The sequence below is a fragment of the Falco cherrug genome, chromosome 10, assembly GCF_023634085.1.
Source record: "Falco cherrug isolate bFalChe1 chromosome 10, bFalChe1.pri, whole genome shotgun sequence".
NCBI lineage: Eukaryota > Metazoa > Chordata > Aves > Falconiformes > Falconidae > Falco > Falco cherrug.
Window position 1 is genome coordinate 18283884 of NC_073706.1, and position 15602 is coordinate 18299485.

General features: G+C 47.0%; 1 protein-coding gene across 2 annotated transcripts in view; it reads left to right on the forward strand.

Moving 5' to 3' along the window:
• CCDC9B (coiled-coil domain containing 9B) overlaps window positions 1–15602 on the forward strand; it is a 55771-nt gene that overhangs the window by 20985 nt on the left and 19184 nt on the right. For both annotated transcript variants that reach the window (XM_027804133.2, XM_014279303.3), the window contains 5 exons: window positions 7658–7732; window positions 10555–10739; window positions 12105–12166; window positions 12681–12734; window positions 13185–13290. In XM_027804133.2, coding sequence (XP_027659934.2) covers window positions 7658–7732; window positions 10555–10739; window positions 12105–12166; window positions 12681–12734; window positions 13185–13290 — 482 coding nt within the window. The remainder of the gene's footprint in view (window positions 1–7657; window positions 7733–10554; window positions 10740–12104; window positions 12167–12680; window positions 12735–13184; window positions 13291–15602) is intronic.

Genomic DNA, 15602 nt, shown 5'->3' on the forward strand with positions numbered 1-15602 from the left:
GTTGGCAGAGGGTAGGACTGAAGCTCAGACACTCTCCTAGCTGTGAGGGAGGCCTACTAGGTGCTGGATGAGAGCCTGCTGGTGCTGACGTCCACGGGGAGAAGGATTGTGCAGAGCCACTTGGTGCCTTCTCACCTTGGCTGAGAAAAAGAAGGATCTCTGTCAGGAGCACAGGAAAGCCACAGAGGCTTCATGTAAGTCTAGCTATCAAATAACACTACTGAGGAGCAGTGTATGCCCTCAGCATTACTTAAGACTGAAAAGAAAGATAAGTTTTGCTTGATCACACCTCTGGCTGGACAGATAGCCTGGCTCAACAGCAGTCTTGGACTAATGTTGCTGGCGAGACCCATTTAGCAACAGCATCATGCTTCTTGCTGTCACAGAAAAATTGTCCCCTGCTTTCTGTTACTGAGCTTTGAAGCATACCTCCCCCAGCCTCTTGGAAGCTCACAGAGAGCATAATGGGAACATACTGCTCCCTGGAAGGCAGGCTGCTTTTGGGGACCTCGTGCCTTCCCAGCCTGCACAGGAGGGAGGGAGCAAGCACTGGGGTTTGCCACAGAGCACACCTCCCATGGCTGGGAAATGGAGAGGCAGGAAGAGCGTGTTAATGAGCTTATTTTAAAAATGGGCATTTGTGGGATATTTGTTGTTGTTCTTCGGATTCCTAATTTGGAAAAAGATATGAAAGTGCTTAAAACTAATTTCCAATACCTGTTACCAGCTGGGTATGTTTCAGAGTCCAGCTGAGCTCAGGAGATTCCCTTGTTCCCAGTGATTTCCCTAGACTGATCAGGCCCTGTTCCATCCCTAGTTAATGAAGATATCTTCATATTACCATTTTGTGTAACTTCAGACAACAGCTGCAACAGCCAGGGCAAAAACCAGCTTGAGAGTGGGCACCTTGCAAGTGACAAAAGGAGGTGGTTGTAAGAGAGTTAAGTGGTTGGATTTCATGGTCACCTCTGCAAGCTACTTTCTTCCATCTGCACTTGGTCAGCCTTTTCCCAGGATCAATGACAGAAGCAGATGGGGCCTGAAGTGACAGGTCACGTTGACATCTCAAACATCATGCCAGCTTGGGCTGGTTGAGTCAAGGGAGAGTTGGTCTGGCCCATCCTGTCACTTCAGCTGTTCCTAAGCTTCGTTAAGGATTAGTGTTTTAAACAAGTACTTTGTTCTGATAGAGCTAGTGCTTGAAAAATTGAAATCAGGCAAGTCTATCTCACATGCTGTGCCTCAGAGCAATGTGTTTCTCCAAAAGGTACTTGAAGGCTGCAGTGCAGAGAGCAGGTTGGAATTAGTAATACCAAAATGTATAAAACCTCTATTAAATAATTTTAGCCTGCAAAACTCAGTGTGTGTCACAGGGATATTGAATACAGCAATTCGGTTTGGAAATGGAAGCTGAATCCCACCAGCACTAGTGGGATCACAGCACCCACAAACCCCGGCAGCCCTGGGCTTTGATTTCCCCTATGTAAACAGGGTTACAGCACGCCTCTGCCATTCTAGATGTGGTGATGACAAGCATGTGAGCAATGCTGAGTGGCTCGGCACTGCATCACTTCAGGAAAGCTGGTAAATAGGGAACCAGCTGATAAACAGGGAAACTTGCCCTGGTGTGCTTTGCAGCCCTGCCCCAGCACTGCAGCAGAGCTGGGACAAGCCCGGTGTGGGCTGTGCATGAACAGGAGTGTTAGTGCAGCAGTGTTTGCACTCACACCAAGTGTTTGCAGCAGCAGCCAGCAGCACAGCATCAGGGAAAGAGCAGAAGATTAGGGAAGCCTGCAATCGTCCCTCTCGTCATATACTCACCAGCCCCCAAGTTAGCAGCCTCCTCTGCTAAGAACAGCATCTTTCTCCTTGACAGACCTTTTGTTGCCTGAATTCTAATTTTATTTTTTTTTTTGAGTCCATCTAAACCTTATCACCCACAACATCTCCAGCCAGGAGCCGCCACGTGAAGTGACATGCTGTATTGAAAACATGCATCCCTCCTTTTTCTTCAAGCTTGTTACCTGATAACTCCATTTGCTGTTTCTGCATCATGAGAAGCAGTGTATAGATCATCCCCTGTTCACTTTCCCAAAGCACAAATGGTTTTATTGACCTGTTTCACGTCTCACTTCAGCCATCTCTTCTGCAGGCTGAAGAGACTGACCCTATTTAGGCATGTCTGGTGAGGAAGTAGTTCTATCTTTTTGGTCACTCTCACTGTCCTCATTTGTGCCTTTGGTATTTTTACTATATTCTTTAAATACAAAAAGACCAGAACTGCACATTGTATTCAACCTGTGGTCTCTTGTGGATGTACTCAGTGACATTACAATGTTTCTGGCTTGTTCTCTATTCTTCTTCTAGCAACTCTGCATTTTCTTTGCTTTTTTTTTTTTTTTTTTTAAATAATTGGGCTAACATTTTCAGAGAACTAGTCACAATAACACCAATATTTAATTCCTGAGTGTTAATCATAGTTCAGGCTTCATTACTGTGTGCACATATATAAGAAGAGGCATTTTTCTCCATGTCAGTTATTTTGTATTGTTGATATTGAATTTCATCTGTAATTTTATGATGCAAGCATTCAATGTCAAGAGATCTTTTGCAGCTCTTTCCTGGCAAATTACATTCTTTGCCCTGGATGATTTAGTATCATCAGCAAACTGTCATCTCTCTATTCAGTTCCTTTTCCAGACCATTTATGAGCATGTTGAGCAGCACATGTTCCAGTGGCACACCCGGGCTAATCTTCTGCCATGGAAACCAGCATTTTCTTACCACTTTTTGTCTTCTGTCCTTTAATAATTGTTAACCCAAAAGAGAAACTTCATTTTCATCCCCAAATTGATCACCTACTGGGAGAGCCTGATGGGGTGTCAGTGTTGTTAGCTGGGTAGATGTGTGTTAGGACCCGAGATGAGACCCCCAGTTCAAGGATTAGCTTTCAGCCCCCCTTATTACCCCAGCATAGTCCATCCTTTGGGGATTTTTGCCTCGTGCCCCAGCTGGTTCCCTGCTCATTCTGGCTTCTTTGTGTCCTCCTTCCCACAAAGGCCTGTGGTGCCTAGGAGAGAGGATCACATCCATCACTCTCACTTCAGTTACATCCCGTAGCCTGGCCACTGTCAAATTTGCCTCCTCCTCTCTGCACTTACCAGATTTATCCTATTAAAACATTTGATGGGTATCATTGTTATCCCACATTTTTCTCTATTTTTATTCATCATGAAATTCAATAAAAAAAAAATAAAGATTGCCATTCTTGCTACCCTTGGTGCTTCTAGCTAGCACCACATTGTCGGTCCCAGACCGCATCACAGCTGGCAGCACACAGCTGTGGTAGAAGCTGCCAAAGAGGAAATGCAAGAAAAAAAAAAGCTGTTCTCATGATTTCATTTTCTGAAACAGCCCCAGTGCCTTATATTACCCTGCCATCTTGAAGCCTGTTTTTTTCTACCCAGTGAAAGACTCTTTCAGTCTGTGTTAGCACAGAGGGCTGGGGGGACCAAATTATCCTGTCTCCTTGCAGAACGAATTAGCCTGAGCACATAGCTCTCTGGTGCAACTTCACGACCTCCAGTGCTGCTGCTGGCTTGGAGGTACCACAGCTGTGACCTTTCTTCCCATCTCTGCCTGGCTGCCCCTAAATCTGCATCAGGGCTCTCCCTGCAAGCAGGGTGAGGGATAATGCCTGATGTTTAGCACCAGTCTTCCTAAAAAGCTACTCCACGCTCTGGCAGTGTTTCAGGATCATTAATATATTAGAACTGTGAGCCAGCAGTCCAGGACCAGTGGAGCATAATGGTTAATTAGCAGGTTACAAATCATCTTTTAAATGGACAGTTGATAGGGCTTCAGGGCTTTTAAATGGTCCTTTTTTACACAGAGTTTCCCAGGATATGTATCAGAAGGGGCTGTTTGTAATCAAGAGACACAAAAGCTGCTTTCAGGGACTTACAGGGATGAGTCTGACTCCCCTGATTGTGTAGGAGAGGAATTAAATCTGTGGCAGGAGAAAGGCTTTTACATTGCAGATGGGAGGGGAAGATATGCAGAAAGGGTGGCTTAAAAGTCTTTAGCTCCCTTCAGGCAGCACAATTAGTAGGCAGATTTTTCCAAAGAGTTAGAAAAAAAAATCCTCTTATGTACCAGTTTCAAAAATCCTGCCCAGTGGGGGATCCAAGCACTGGAAAACCAGCTCTAAGCTCTTACAAAAATCTCCTGCAAAAGAAATGCGAGCTCTGGTGTGGACACATGCCTGGAGAAGTGGCTACCAAAAGGTTAATGTAACACACATCTGTTGGTACTTATTTTTAAAATAAGAAGACAGTGAGGTAGCCCACAGATGTTGAAGCCTGTCAAAGCTTTTGGTTTGGAGAATTATTAGTACTAAACAATGCTTAACATGGTTGGATAATGGCATCAGCATCGTCACCATTGCACATTACCTGGTTATATCTATGTTAGGAGGTCAAACAAACCCAGCGTCAGAAAGCGTTTGGGATCCCAGGGCCATGTCCTGGTTAGGAGAAGGCTCTGCCCCACCCCACATCATTCTGTGGCTGAGAAATTAAGAAATCCTTGCATAAATCTCAGGATAAACAAACGTAATCTTCTCTGTCTACTTAAGGGTTTTGTTCCTTCCTTGCATCTCTTCCCCTGATGTGCAGGAATAGTTAAACTATGAGATGATAATGTCATTGTCATATTTCATAATTTTGGGGGCGGAGAGGAGGAAGGAGGAGAAAAACATGTTTTGCTTCCCCATGGCCTGGGTGTGTCATAACAGGCTAACAGCAGCTCTGGGGCACCATGGAGCAAATGTGAAAATCTGCTCCTGAGCCAGTGCAAAAGCAAAGCTAACCATATTCTCTTAACTGCACAGTTCAGACCTGCTTTCCTGGTAGAAAAGAGCTAGATTTTTTTGGTCCTGTTTTCCACAACGCCCTCTGAGAAGCAAAAATCAAAGCAGACTAAGGAGAAAGGCAGCCTGGCTTTGCATGATGGGTGTAAAAGGCTGGCGAGTTGTACAGTGTCCCTGTGACAGAGCAGTTTGTGATGTGCACCGAAGAGCTAGTGCCCAAAACGGGACAGCCTCTGGGACGCAGGTCTTCGGCGCTGGCCAGCCATGCAGAAGCTGCGTCTTCTCGTGAGGTCCAGCATGGTCCCACAGCTGGGCCGTCGCGGCATGTTTCCTGGGTGCAAGCTTGCTCTTCGCTGCTCCTTGGCAGAGACAGGGCTGAAGTCAAGCTGTGCTGGGCTGCAGACAGGCAGAGGCACGCTGCTCCCCCCGGAGCTTACTCACACCCTGGCTCTGTGCTCCGGCTGTGCGGATGCTCTGGCTTTCCGGTTCCTGTCTTCAGGGACACAATCAGGCATTGTAAAGGGTCCAAACCAAATCATTCTTTGCATGAGAAATATGCAGACTCAGATGAAACAATAAGCACACCCATGCAGCTCCCTGCCTCAGTTTCCCCATCAATTATGAGCTGTCTGGCTTTTCAGAGGCAGTCTGAGGATGCTCTTCTCCTGTCTCTCCTCCTGCATAAGCTTTTCCCCAGGGAGGGAGGGGCTCCAGCTCTTCTGCAGCAGCTTTCTCCTTTGTAGTCTTTCTAAAATGGTGACTTTCTTTTACAGCTGCTTTAAAGGCTAAACATCCACCTGCACTGCATTGCTCCCCAGCCACCTTCCTCAAATAAGCAAAGTTTCCAGGTTTCTGCTGTTTTAATGCAATGTCTCAGTTTGGGGCTGCAGAGACTCATTAGATCCCTCGCTGCGAGGTTCTTCAAATGGGGTTGCATGAGCAGTTGACTTGAAGCCTGGAGGGGAGCATATTTCATTACTTAAGTTTTCTTAGCAACCTTTTGAAATAAATACCCAGTATCGTCCTTCACCATATCCTGGCCTTGTTTCACAACGGGCCAGGATATGGTGAGGGGTGGCTTTTCTGAGCACAGACCCCTCTGCAATTTTTCCTAAATCTTTGCTGAAAAATCCTAGGACAAGATAGCTAAATCTTCATCATTATTTCCAAGGATTTGTTTACACAAGCTTCCACCTGTACTGGAGGTACACTAGCTTCACACCAGTCAGACCTGTGAAGCTGTCGTGCATTGAGTGCAATGTCCATGAGCACTGGCTCACGGCCACACTTGCCACCTGCCTCAGATTTAGCACATGCGGACAATACCCAAACCGTCTGCCTTCAGCTTGTTCCCTGCACCGTCCCATCGGGTACGTGGGAACAGGCTGCAGCAGCAATGAGTTGCCTTAGGAGGCTGCGCAGAGCCAGCAGGTATTGAGACTAGTAGCCCAAGTTTCCCACATCCAGCCACATAATGCTGGGCAAAACCTGGGGCTGGCAAATGGCTGGAATAAAAGTTCTGTTTCCAGCCTGGGTTGGACCTCACTGCACTGATGTTTTCTAGAACAGCTGACCTGGCAGTTTGTGCTGTGACTTTACTCTTTGTGTTTCAATTTTGCTTGGTGGTGTGAAATGGCAGTGCGCTAATCTCAGCCCCACACACTCCCTGCCCCTTAGTGGTTCAGCAGGGAGGGGAATTTTTGGATGCCTTGGCTCCTGGGTGCTGGGCGTGAGGGGGCCTGCTGGGCTGCAGCATGCCAAGGCCTCTTTGCTTGCAGCAATGTTTGTGCAGGGCAGCCCCAGAGCTGCCATGTACGGTTACAAATTGGGGTGAAGCAGCCGTGATAAATGTGCTGCTTGGCAGCCACTGTGCTGCAAGTCACATGCTATGGCAGCGTCTGGGTGGGAGTGGGAGCCACTCACAGAGGTGTGTGGCCACCCCAGAGCAGAGCCCCGAGCAAGCACCTGCCCTGAGAGGCTCAACAGCATGGGGGGCAGGTAGGTACCCTACCCTCATCTGCCTGACACATGCAATGGCAAGCAGCCCTCCCAGTGGCACCCCAACAATGCTATCTAACCAGGGCAGAAAGCCTTTCTTAAAAAGTATTTATGCTCTGCAGACTATTTTGCTAAGACCCACTGTGATCCTACTCTGGCCTCTGACATGGCTGTGTGTGTATTATCAGTCCCACCGAAGGGCAGAGAACTGCCTGGCCCGTGGTATTCCTCATGTCTGGTGTCTGTAGTTCATTAAGATGGAGGGGCTAATTTTCACCTCCTGCCAGGCAGGGGGATTTTGACACTAGAGTAGAGCTTGCCAATCTGGTGGCAGCACAGCTAAACCCAGTGGAAGCAGTGATGGACCCCAGTGGAAGGGCACCGTGTTTGACAGGGACAAAAATCACACCCAGGTTTACTGTGCTGGCTTTTAGCTGCATCTTAGGTGGGCTCCCAGCTCTCATACAGATGAATCATAAACTGGGTCTTTGGCCCAAATCTGAAAAGGTACGTGTAACTTGGCCTGCTTTGGAAAGAAATGGGACCATACAGGACACCTCTCTACCTCTGGCTTGGGAGGAAGAGGGACCTGTGGGAATGCATCCCTTTTTCTTGCTTTTCTCATACGTTCCTTAATTCTTTTTCAATATCAGTTTGATTTAGGGTCCGGGAAACTGATCTTTTCTCTTTTGCTGACCTTTTCTGGGCAGTGCTTACATGTCCTGGTGGGCACAGGATGGAGGCACTGACTTAATCCTTGAAATAATTCCTGTGTCTGTCCTCTTGCAGGCAGAGGAGAGGAGAACAGCAGAGAAGAGGAGATCAGACAGTGACAGAGGCCCAGAGAGTGAGCAAGGCCGGAAGGTGAGTGGGGCTCTGTGTCCCTTTGGGGGGACTCTTGTCTTGGAAGAGGAACCCAGTAGGTTGTGCTGCCTCACCAGTTGCCTCAGTCCTAAAGGAAGCAGCAATGTGCTCTGATGTGGTCCCCACTGTTCATCCCTCTCATCATCCAAAGCTTTGCTGAGCAGCTGACACACCTGAAGCAAAGCAGCACTGGAAAAAGGTAACAGGGGACCTGCCCTTCACACCTTGTCATGGCTGCCTAAGTCCCTAGCACAGCAGCAGGGATGGTACAAAGGGTGGCATGCTCACCCATGTGGCAGCACAGTCCTGGCTAGTTTCTCTCCCAAAATCATTTCCTTGTGGGTTGAAAGACTCAGGCCATATTAGCTACAGCTCTTCACTTCAGCAGAAGCTGAGTAAGATGGAGATAAATTAAAGCATAGGCCTTCCCACTGACTGTTTTAATGCAAACCCTGGAGGACATGCTGGCTCCTCTGAGCCTGCAGATGCTCTTAATTAATGGAGCACAAATTGAATAGCCCCACCTCAGTGTGATTCATTAGCAGGACACAGATGGGCTCTTGAACATTAATTGCAGCTGAGCCCCTCAGAGCAGAAAAGGGGAGCTTTGTGATCCAGCTAACCTCAGCTATGCTGCAACTGAGGTGAGCCCCTGGTCAGGGACCAGCTCCCTCTGCTCTGTGGCCTCCACCTCTGCATCTACCCACAAGAGAGCATGGGCATCAGCCTTGGTCTTTCACTTGCTTTTGGCCTCCCCTTTGCTAAGTGCCAAGGTAACGGTGCAGGCACTTCCCTTATCCTCCAGCTCTGGAGGTTGAACCCTACTCCCTCTGGCTGTGTGTTGCTCAGCCCTTGCATGCTTCTCCTCTGTGAGTGCATCGGGGTCTGTCGTGGCAGGATGCACCCTGCCTTACCATGCCATGGGGCTGGAAGCTGTGGGGAGCATCTTGTGGCCTGTGCCCCAACCCAGGGACCAGTGCTTGCCTTTTTTTTGCCCTGGTGTGCCTTCCCTTCCTGCAGACCTCATCTCTGCCTTCTTGGGGATGCAGTCTCAGGTCCCCCAGCTCTTGCCAGCTAATGAATGGAGGAGCAATTACTGTCACCCCATCTCTGGCCCACGCAGGTGGGTCGCCTTGGTAACAGGGCTTTCAGTCATTCCTTCCCTGCTGCTCTACTTTTATCAGCAGTGCAATGCTGAGGAGTTAATTCCTGCTTGGGGAGGTGGTGAGGGTGGATGGTGTGGAAGGGCATGTGTATGAAGTGATGAATTATCTACTGGTAATTGGCACCCCAGGACTCAGCTCTGCACTAAGTTTTTTGTTCGACAACAGCCATGGCCAGTTGGCTTCTGCTCCCACCACATCCATAAACCTGATGACTGTGTTACATGTGTGTGCACACACAGAGCCATATGCCATCAGCTCTGAACTATCTTTTCATTAAGCTTTACATTTTAGAACAGTGGCAGCCCTTAACTAGTCTATGACAAGGAGGAGTGATAAACTGGTGTCTCACAAAGTGACTTCATTACCCAGTGTGCAAAAAGCCAATCTCACACATGGAGCCAAGATATCATTTATTGCATGTCTGCACAGAGCTGGGTGCTGGGTGGTAAATCCGCAAAGCTAGCACACCTCTTAAACCTCTTAAACATTTTATACACTTTGAACAGTTGTTCACAATTATGTTTAGTCACTTAACTCTCATTGGTTCTCAGGAGCTTCGTCTCCATTTAAAGGTACAGCATTATTTGTGATTTTGCCTCTGCAGGTTCTGTGGGGAGAGGGCTTTCTTTGCTTGAGGGTGGATCTTTTAGTAAGCTAATTAGGATAGTTCACACATAGTTCAAGTAATTTTCTATTTGATCTCATTAACCATTTGGTTCTCCTTGAGCTTGTCTTGTTATGCCCCAGCTTGACATATTTATGGTGTTTATCCCTTCTCCCAAGGCCACGTGTTCTTAACAATTTGTAACATCCTCTATTTTTCAAATTCTTTCTTGTTTTTCATTATAGATATTTACATATTTTGTCTTAAGTTTCAAGTTAAATAACAGACTGACCTTCTGTTAACCATGTATATGCAAGTGGTTGACAACAAAACAAAGAGGCTGAAAGCCACGAAGGTGTAGAGCCCCTTTGCTCTGAGAGTGCTGCTCTTGGCACTTGCAGTACTGCGTGCCCTGGGCACAGGATTTCCCCCAGCCCTTAGCTGTGGGCTCCTACGGATGCTTGGTGATCACAGGAGGCTGTCTTCCTTCTCAACCCTGTCAGTGTGAAGGGTTTTGTAGGCATAACTTTAAGTGTCCCAAAGTCTTCAGGTGGAGGGGACTTCAGCCTCTCAAACTGTGTTGCAAGCACTCCAGAAACTAGCTATATGCCATAGTAAACCTTTGCAAAGTGCCTCTTCCAGGAAAAATTTAGAATATTTGGTTTTAAAACCTTCAGGTGAGCACAAACACAGCAGGTGAAAGCTGCTGTCTAATTTATGCCTGCAGCTGAAGCAACTGCAAGTACAAATGGGGTGAATCAACTCTGTGGTTGGCTATGGATTTACAATGTGACTCCGAGCAAGCTATGTAACTTCTTCCTGCCTCTGTTTTCCTCTCTGTAAAGTCAACCAGCCCTGGGACCAGTATATTTAGGCTATGAGTAAAACAGAGCCCTTTTGTGTGCACATCACTAGAGAGAGAGAGATGCTGACCTGTGTCCAAGTTGTTTTCAAATATTACTGAACATTTCTGGTGGTGACAGTACAAAGTACACTGAATGCAGCTGTTTCAGACATTTTTATTAATAAGAAGCTCTTCTGCTTCCACTTAGGATGGTGGGAAGTCAGTGCAGAAATGTCCCGGAGACCTGAGTTTTCCTATGACTGGACGGGAACGGTCGGAGTACATACGCTGGAAGAGGGAGCGAGATCAGATTGACCTGGAACGACTGGCGCGTCACAAGAACGCGAAGGGCGAGTGGCGACGGGCTTGGGATGTGGAGAAGTCAGAGCACATGTAGGTCCTCCGCTGTCTTAGGGTGGTTTGTCTGCAGCAGGCCATCTAAAGTCAGTGATGAGTTCTTGTGCAGATATTTTTTGCTGATCAGATCCCATGCTGTCATGTGCCTCTCTCTGAACAAATCCACATTGCTGTCTCTTTCTTCTCCTGATCATATATGTCTCTCAGTGGGACCAGATACCACAGTGATTCCCCTATTTCTTTCTGACATGAGGTCTCCTACCCTGGTGGGAGATATTGCGTGCTGATTGCCTGCCTTTGGTCCCACCAGGACTTGCACTGGGGAAGGGAGGGGAGCCTGAACCACCACTTGGTCTACATCTGGAGGATCCTTTTGATCTCCATATTGACAAATTCAATGACAGGAGGGTGCAGGTGCTCTTCTAGAAACAAGGATGGACAAATTCATATTGCTAGTCCACAGATTTTCTCACTGCCCTGCTTGTTTCTCCTTTTCAATCACAGGAGAGGCCAACATGCGTAAATCCACCACACCTCATCTGAGCCCATTCAGGCACTGCGGTGTGAGGGGATCACTTCAAAGGGCCACCTGTATGATATGAGGGAAATTCTGGCAACAGCAATATAGGAGAGCTCTAATGGGGTCTGACACTTCCCTGCTTTAAATGCTCCCTCTAACTGTGCTTGTTCAGCTGGGTCACACAAGCTAGAAAGCTTTGGAGGGTGACATGGCCCCTGCACCAGGATAGGAGTTTGATAGGGTGTGGAGTTAGGGAATGTTACATAGGTTTGCTGATAAAAGAGTTTGTACGGAGCAGATAGGTGGGACAATCTTGGTGGAGGAATGGGACCGAATACGTAGATTTTCAGTCACTGAGACCTCAATAATTAGAGGTGAATTGACTTAAGTGGGTGCTGAGTGGTGCTGGCAAGACAGGTCTGAGCCCTACTGTTCTCCAGTATATCAATTTTTAAGAGAAAAGCCATAATACAAAACAGCAGGATTAGAAACCAACCAAACGAGTCTGATCTGACATGACAAGTCCTGAAGCTACTTCACATTGTGTTTGGAAGCTTGGGAAGCTGCATTTGAGCATGGTACAGCTACACTACAGGCATCTGTAGGCTTCATGGATGTTCTTAAAATTAAATATATACATATGGGTAGTGATGTAAAGGTTTTAGAAGTTTTCCTTTGGGGTAGAATTGCCTCACAGCCTCATTTCTCCTGGTTAGTGCATGCAGTTTCAGCTCCTGCTGATAAACCTGCACATATTTGCCAGTGGGCAGGTGCAGAAGGGCCAAAGGCTGGAGCCTGCGTCGTCTCAAGGTCTCCTGCCCACGCTTTTGCACACCGGAGGAGAACGGTCAGGTCTGACAATGCCTGTTTTTAACCTGCAGGTTTGAAGAGGACTTTGTTAAGGATGGGGAGCCAGCCTTGGATAATCCCAGCAATAAGAAAGGTTGGCAAGGGACACCTAGACTCTGTCCTGACGCTAGTGAATGCTGATCGTGCGACTCCCAGTGCCACAGCAGCTGTCGTGGCTGTCAGTTGTGAAACTCGGCTTTCCTGGGCAAACGCCTCTGAGCGCAGTGTTGGGGTCTCAGCCCTCTCTGCTTTGCAGAGTGCTCAGGGGATGGGATTTGAGCGTCTGGGTGCTAGTGCTTTTTACCTTCCCAGGGAGAGCAGTGGCTTCTGTAACCTTGTACAACACAATACGGAGGCTCAGCACTGCCTCCTTTCCCAAACACTGGTTTGAGAGGCAATCCTATTCCAGAGCACATCATCTCTGATCCCTGTGGCACATGCTGGCTTCTTTACTAGCATAAGTCCATCATCACTCCTGTTTCTCAGGAGATGGACTGGCAGAACTAAAGCTTTCCCTTGTGACACCTTATTTGAACACCAGGCTTTCTGCTGTGTGTCCATTATGGAACCTCACTCACTTCTGTTCATGCTTTGCTTTGTGCTTTCAGGGGGAAGAAACGCAAGGAAATTCCAGCACAGGTCCTTTCCTCCCAATGGGAGAGGTGAGTAAACCACATGACTCAGTTGCATCAACCCACTAAATGTCTGCACATCTGATACGCCCTTGTGGAAAGAGTTCTCTCCAGGCACGCTCACAGATTTGGAGTGCCTTTTGGGAACATACCGCATGGTTGCTCTTGTTGCTATGTGGTACAGTTTATGCTGTGTGGCAGGGGAGAACAAGTCTTCCAAGACTAGCTAAAGGGATACTGTATTCAAGAAACAAGATTTAAAGTTATAATTGGAATTTGAAATAAGAAATGCAGAAAAAAACACCCCTAAATTCTCAATTTATATCTATTACTTTAGAAAATATGTGTATGGTATGTATACAGCTTCAGAGACTTCTCCCTCCAGAGGTACTTTTCAGTGATATGGGAATGTTGGCCCCTTCAGTGGTCCGTCAGCTGATTCTGCCTGCTCTTGGATGGCATTTCCAACCTGTCTTCTAGGTGGAGGACAGCATGGAGTGAATGTGAGCGATCCTGCTCTGAAAGCAGTACCTGCTGTGAGCAGCCGAGCCAAAGGAAAGGACAGACTGACCGGCAGAGCCAGAAGGTAAGGAGACTGGCAGCAGGTACTGGGTGTGATATGCGTGTTCAGGTCTCATTCCTTGCCTAATTGTGAAGAGGGACAGACACAAAAAGATGTTGTTTCACAACAGCAGTTGTTTAGATGAGTCCCATTTGGCTGGGACCATGTCTGGCAGGACTTTACTTAGTGGGGTTTGTGGTACTTGTGGGGTGCATCATCGCTTTACTGACCCGCTGCATCAACTCCCTGCAGAACAGCGCAGGGGGTCAGGATTACTCTGTGACCAGATTTGGGTAGCACTGGCACATGCCTCAGCAAGCTTTTGAACACATCGTAATCTGACTTCCAGGCACCACTGATACAGAAGGGCAGCCTCCAAAGATAATTCCCAACTGAACCAATAGTTATTAGAATTAATACTGTGGTACAAATGTCTTTTCTTCTTAAACAACTCTTCTTAAAGATCCCTAACCTGGTGAGGAGAGAAGTGGCCTGCTCCTGCCAGCTGTTGGCAGCACACAGCAATATAATAATTTGCGCAGAAGTAATTTTGGAATATCAGCAAGGCTAAGTTCATTTTACAGGTTTGCCCACATCCTCCCAGGGGCCCCACTTCCCTACTGCTCACCATAATTAAGTTTCAGTGCAGTCTCCAGTTTCCTGGAGCCACACCGACGGTTTAGTAGGAATGAACGCCTTCACAGCACTGCCATGCCCTTTAGTGGGCAACAAAAGGGTGAAGAGTTGATTACATACCCCAGGCGTCTTCATTTATCCAGATGCAAAACCATTCCAGCAGCATTTAATATTAACATTCCTCAACCATCCAGGTCAGTTATGACCATGCAGTTAAACAGATGCATAAACAGGTATGGGCTTCATAGGGGTATCACAGCATTTCCCAGAAGAAATTAGTTAGTTGGAGGTCAGCCATTACTTGGCTGAAATGAAGAGTGTTAGGCAGGGTCTGTGTGGGCAGGATTCTGCTGTGTCAGGACAGTGGTAGGTCTAATATGAAGCCTGGCACTGTATTAACTCTGAAGATCTTACAATGTCACTTCTGTTCCCACTGGCTGTGCTTTGAGGAAATTCACCTTGAGCAGCCATAACTCTCAGCTAGTTATGCTGTGGACTGGGAATCTATTTACAGCATAAAAATGGGTTATCTTCTGTCTTCCTAAGGTCTGTTAGTTAATCATACTTTTTAAAATTAAATTTAGTTCTGAGAAATTGATGAAGAATAGGATCAACAGCATGCAAATAATCAAGTTGGCTTTGTTTGTAAGTTACATTTCACCCCTTTCCATTCTTCAGCTCCATCCCCAATAAAATGTATTTGGGAAAGAAAAGCTCATGAGCTATGCTCATGCTTGCTCTCCCTTAGCCACTGACTGCTGCATCAGGGAATTACAGCAGTTCCCAGGGGATGTGCAGGATGGGCATGCCAATAGATTTGCTTTATGTTGTTACTTTCTGTAAATACCTTAGAAGGCTTCAGACTGCAGGCTGAATGTTGCTGTCAAAACTATGAAAGATGCAGTGATTGTACACAGTTCTGCCCCACCTGAAGATGCCAACCCATCAGGGCCAAACCAACCTCCCAGACCTCAACAACTACCCTCAGGATTAAGCGTGGTTCAGCTTCTGAGGTTTGCCACTGAAATTTGGCTATTTGTGATAAGAAAAAGGAGGTCAGGGAGCTGGCCAGAGAGAGAGGCAGAAATAACATCTAAAAAGTGACGGGCTACAGGGCAGAGAGGGAGGAATTACAAAACAGGGACAGGGAGCTGAACAAAGGGAGATAATAAAATTTAAAAAGGGACAGGCTACAAGGCTTTGAGGGAAGAATTAAAAACCGGGGACAGGAAAGTAGACAGAGAGAGACATCAAAAGAAAATTTGTGCACAGGAGTTACTTCAACAGATGCACTGGAGGAGAGAAACTGGAGGAAAAAAATACACCCACCTGATACTATATAAGAAATTAAAGCACAGGTAGCTGTCGGGCAGACACTACTACCACCACACTGGCTGTAAGATTTTAAACAGCCACAAATGACGTGACTTGAGATCATCAGCCTTTCTGAAAGATAGCACTTCTTACAGAATACAGCTTTCCTAGAATCACACACCAGTTTGGGGCTAAACTGGATTCAGGGGGAAGGCTACTGATGCAGCATTGCTGTCTCTACTTCCCTCTGAACTTAAATGATTTGTTATCAGTTGTCTAAGTCGCCTCCAAGCTAATCAGAGAACACTGTTTCCTGAGACACCTTCCCTTTGGACTTTGATCCATCCGTTCCTTTAAAACACGCATCTAGTGCCATTCCCTCTGCT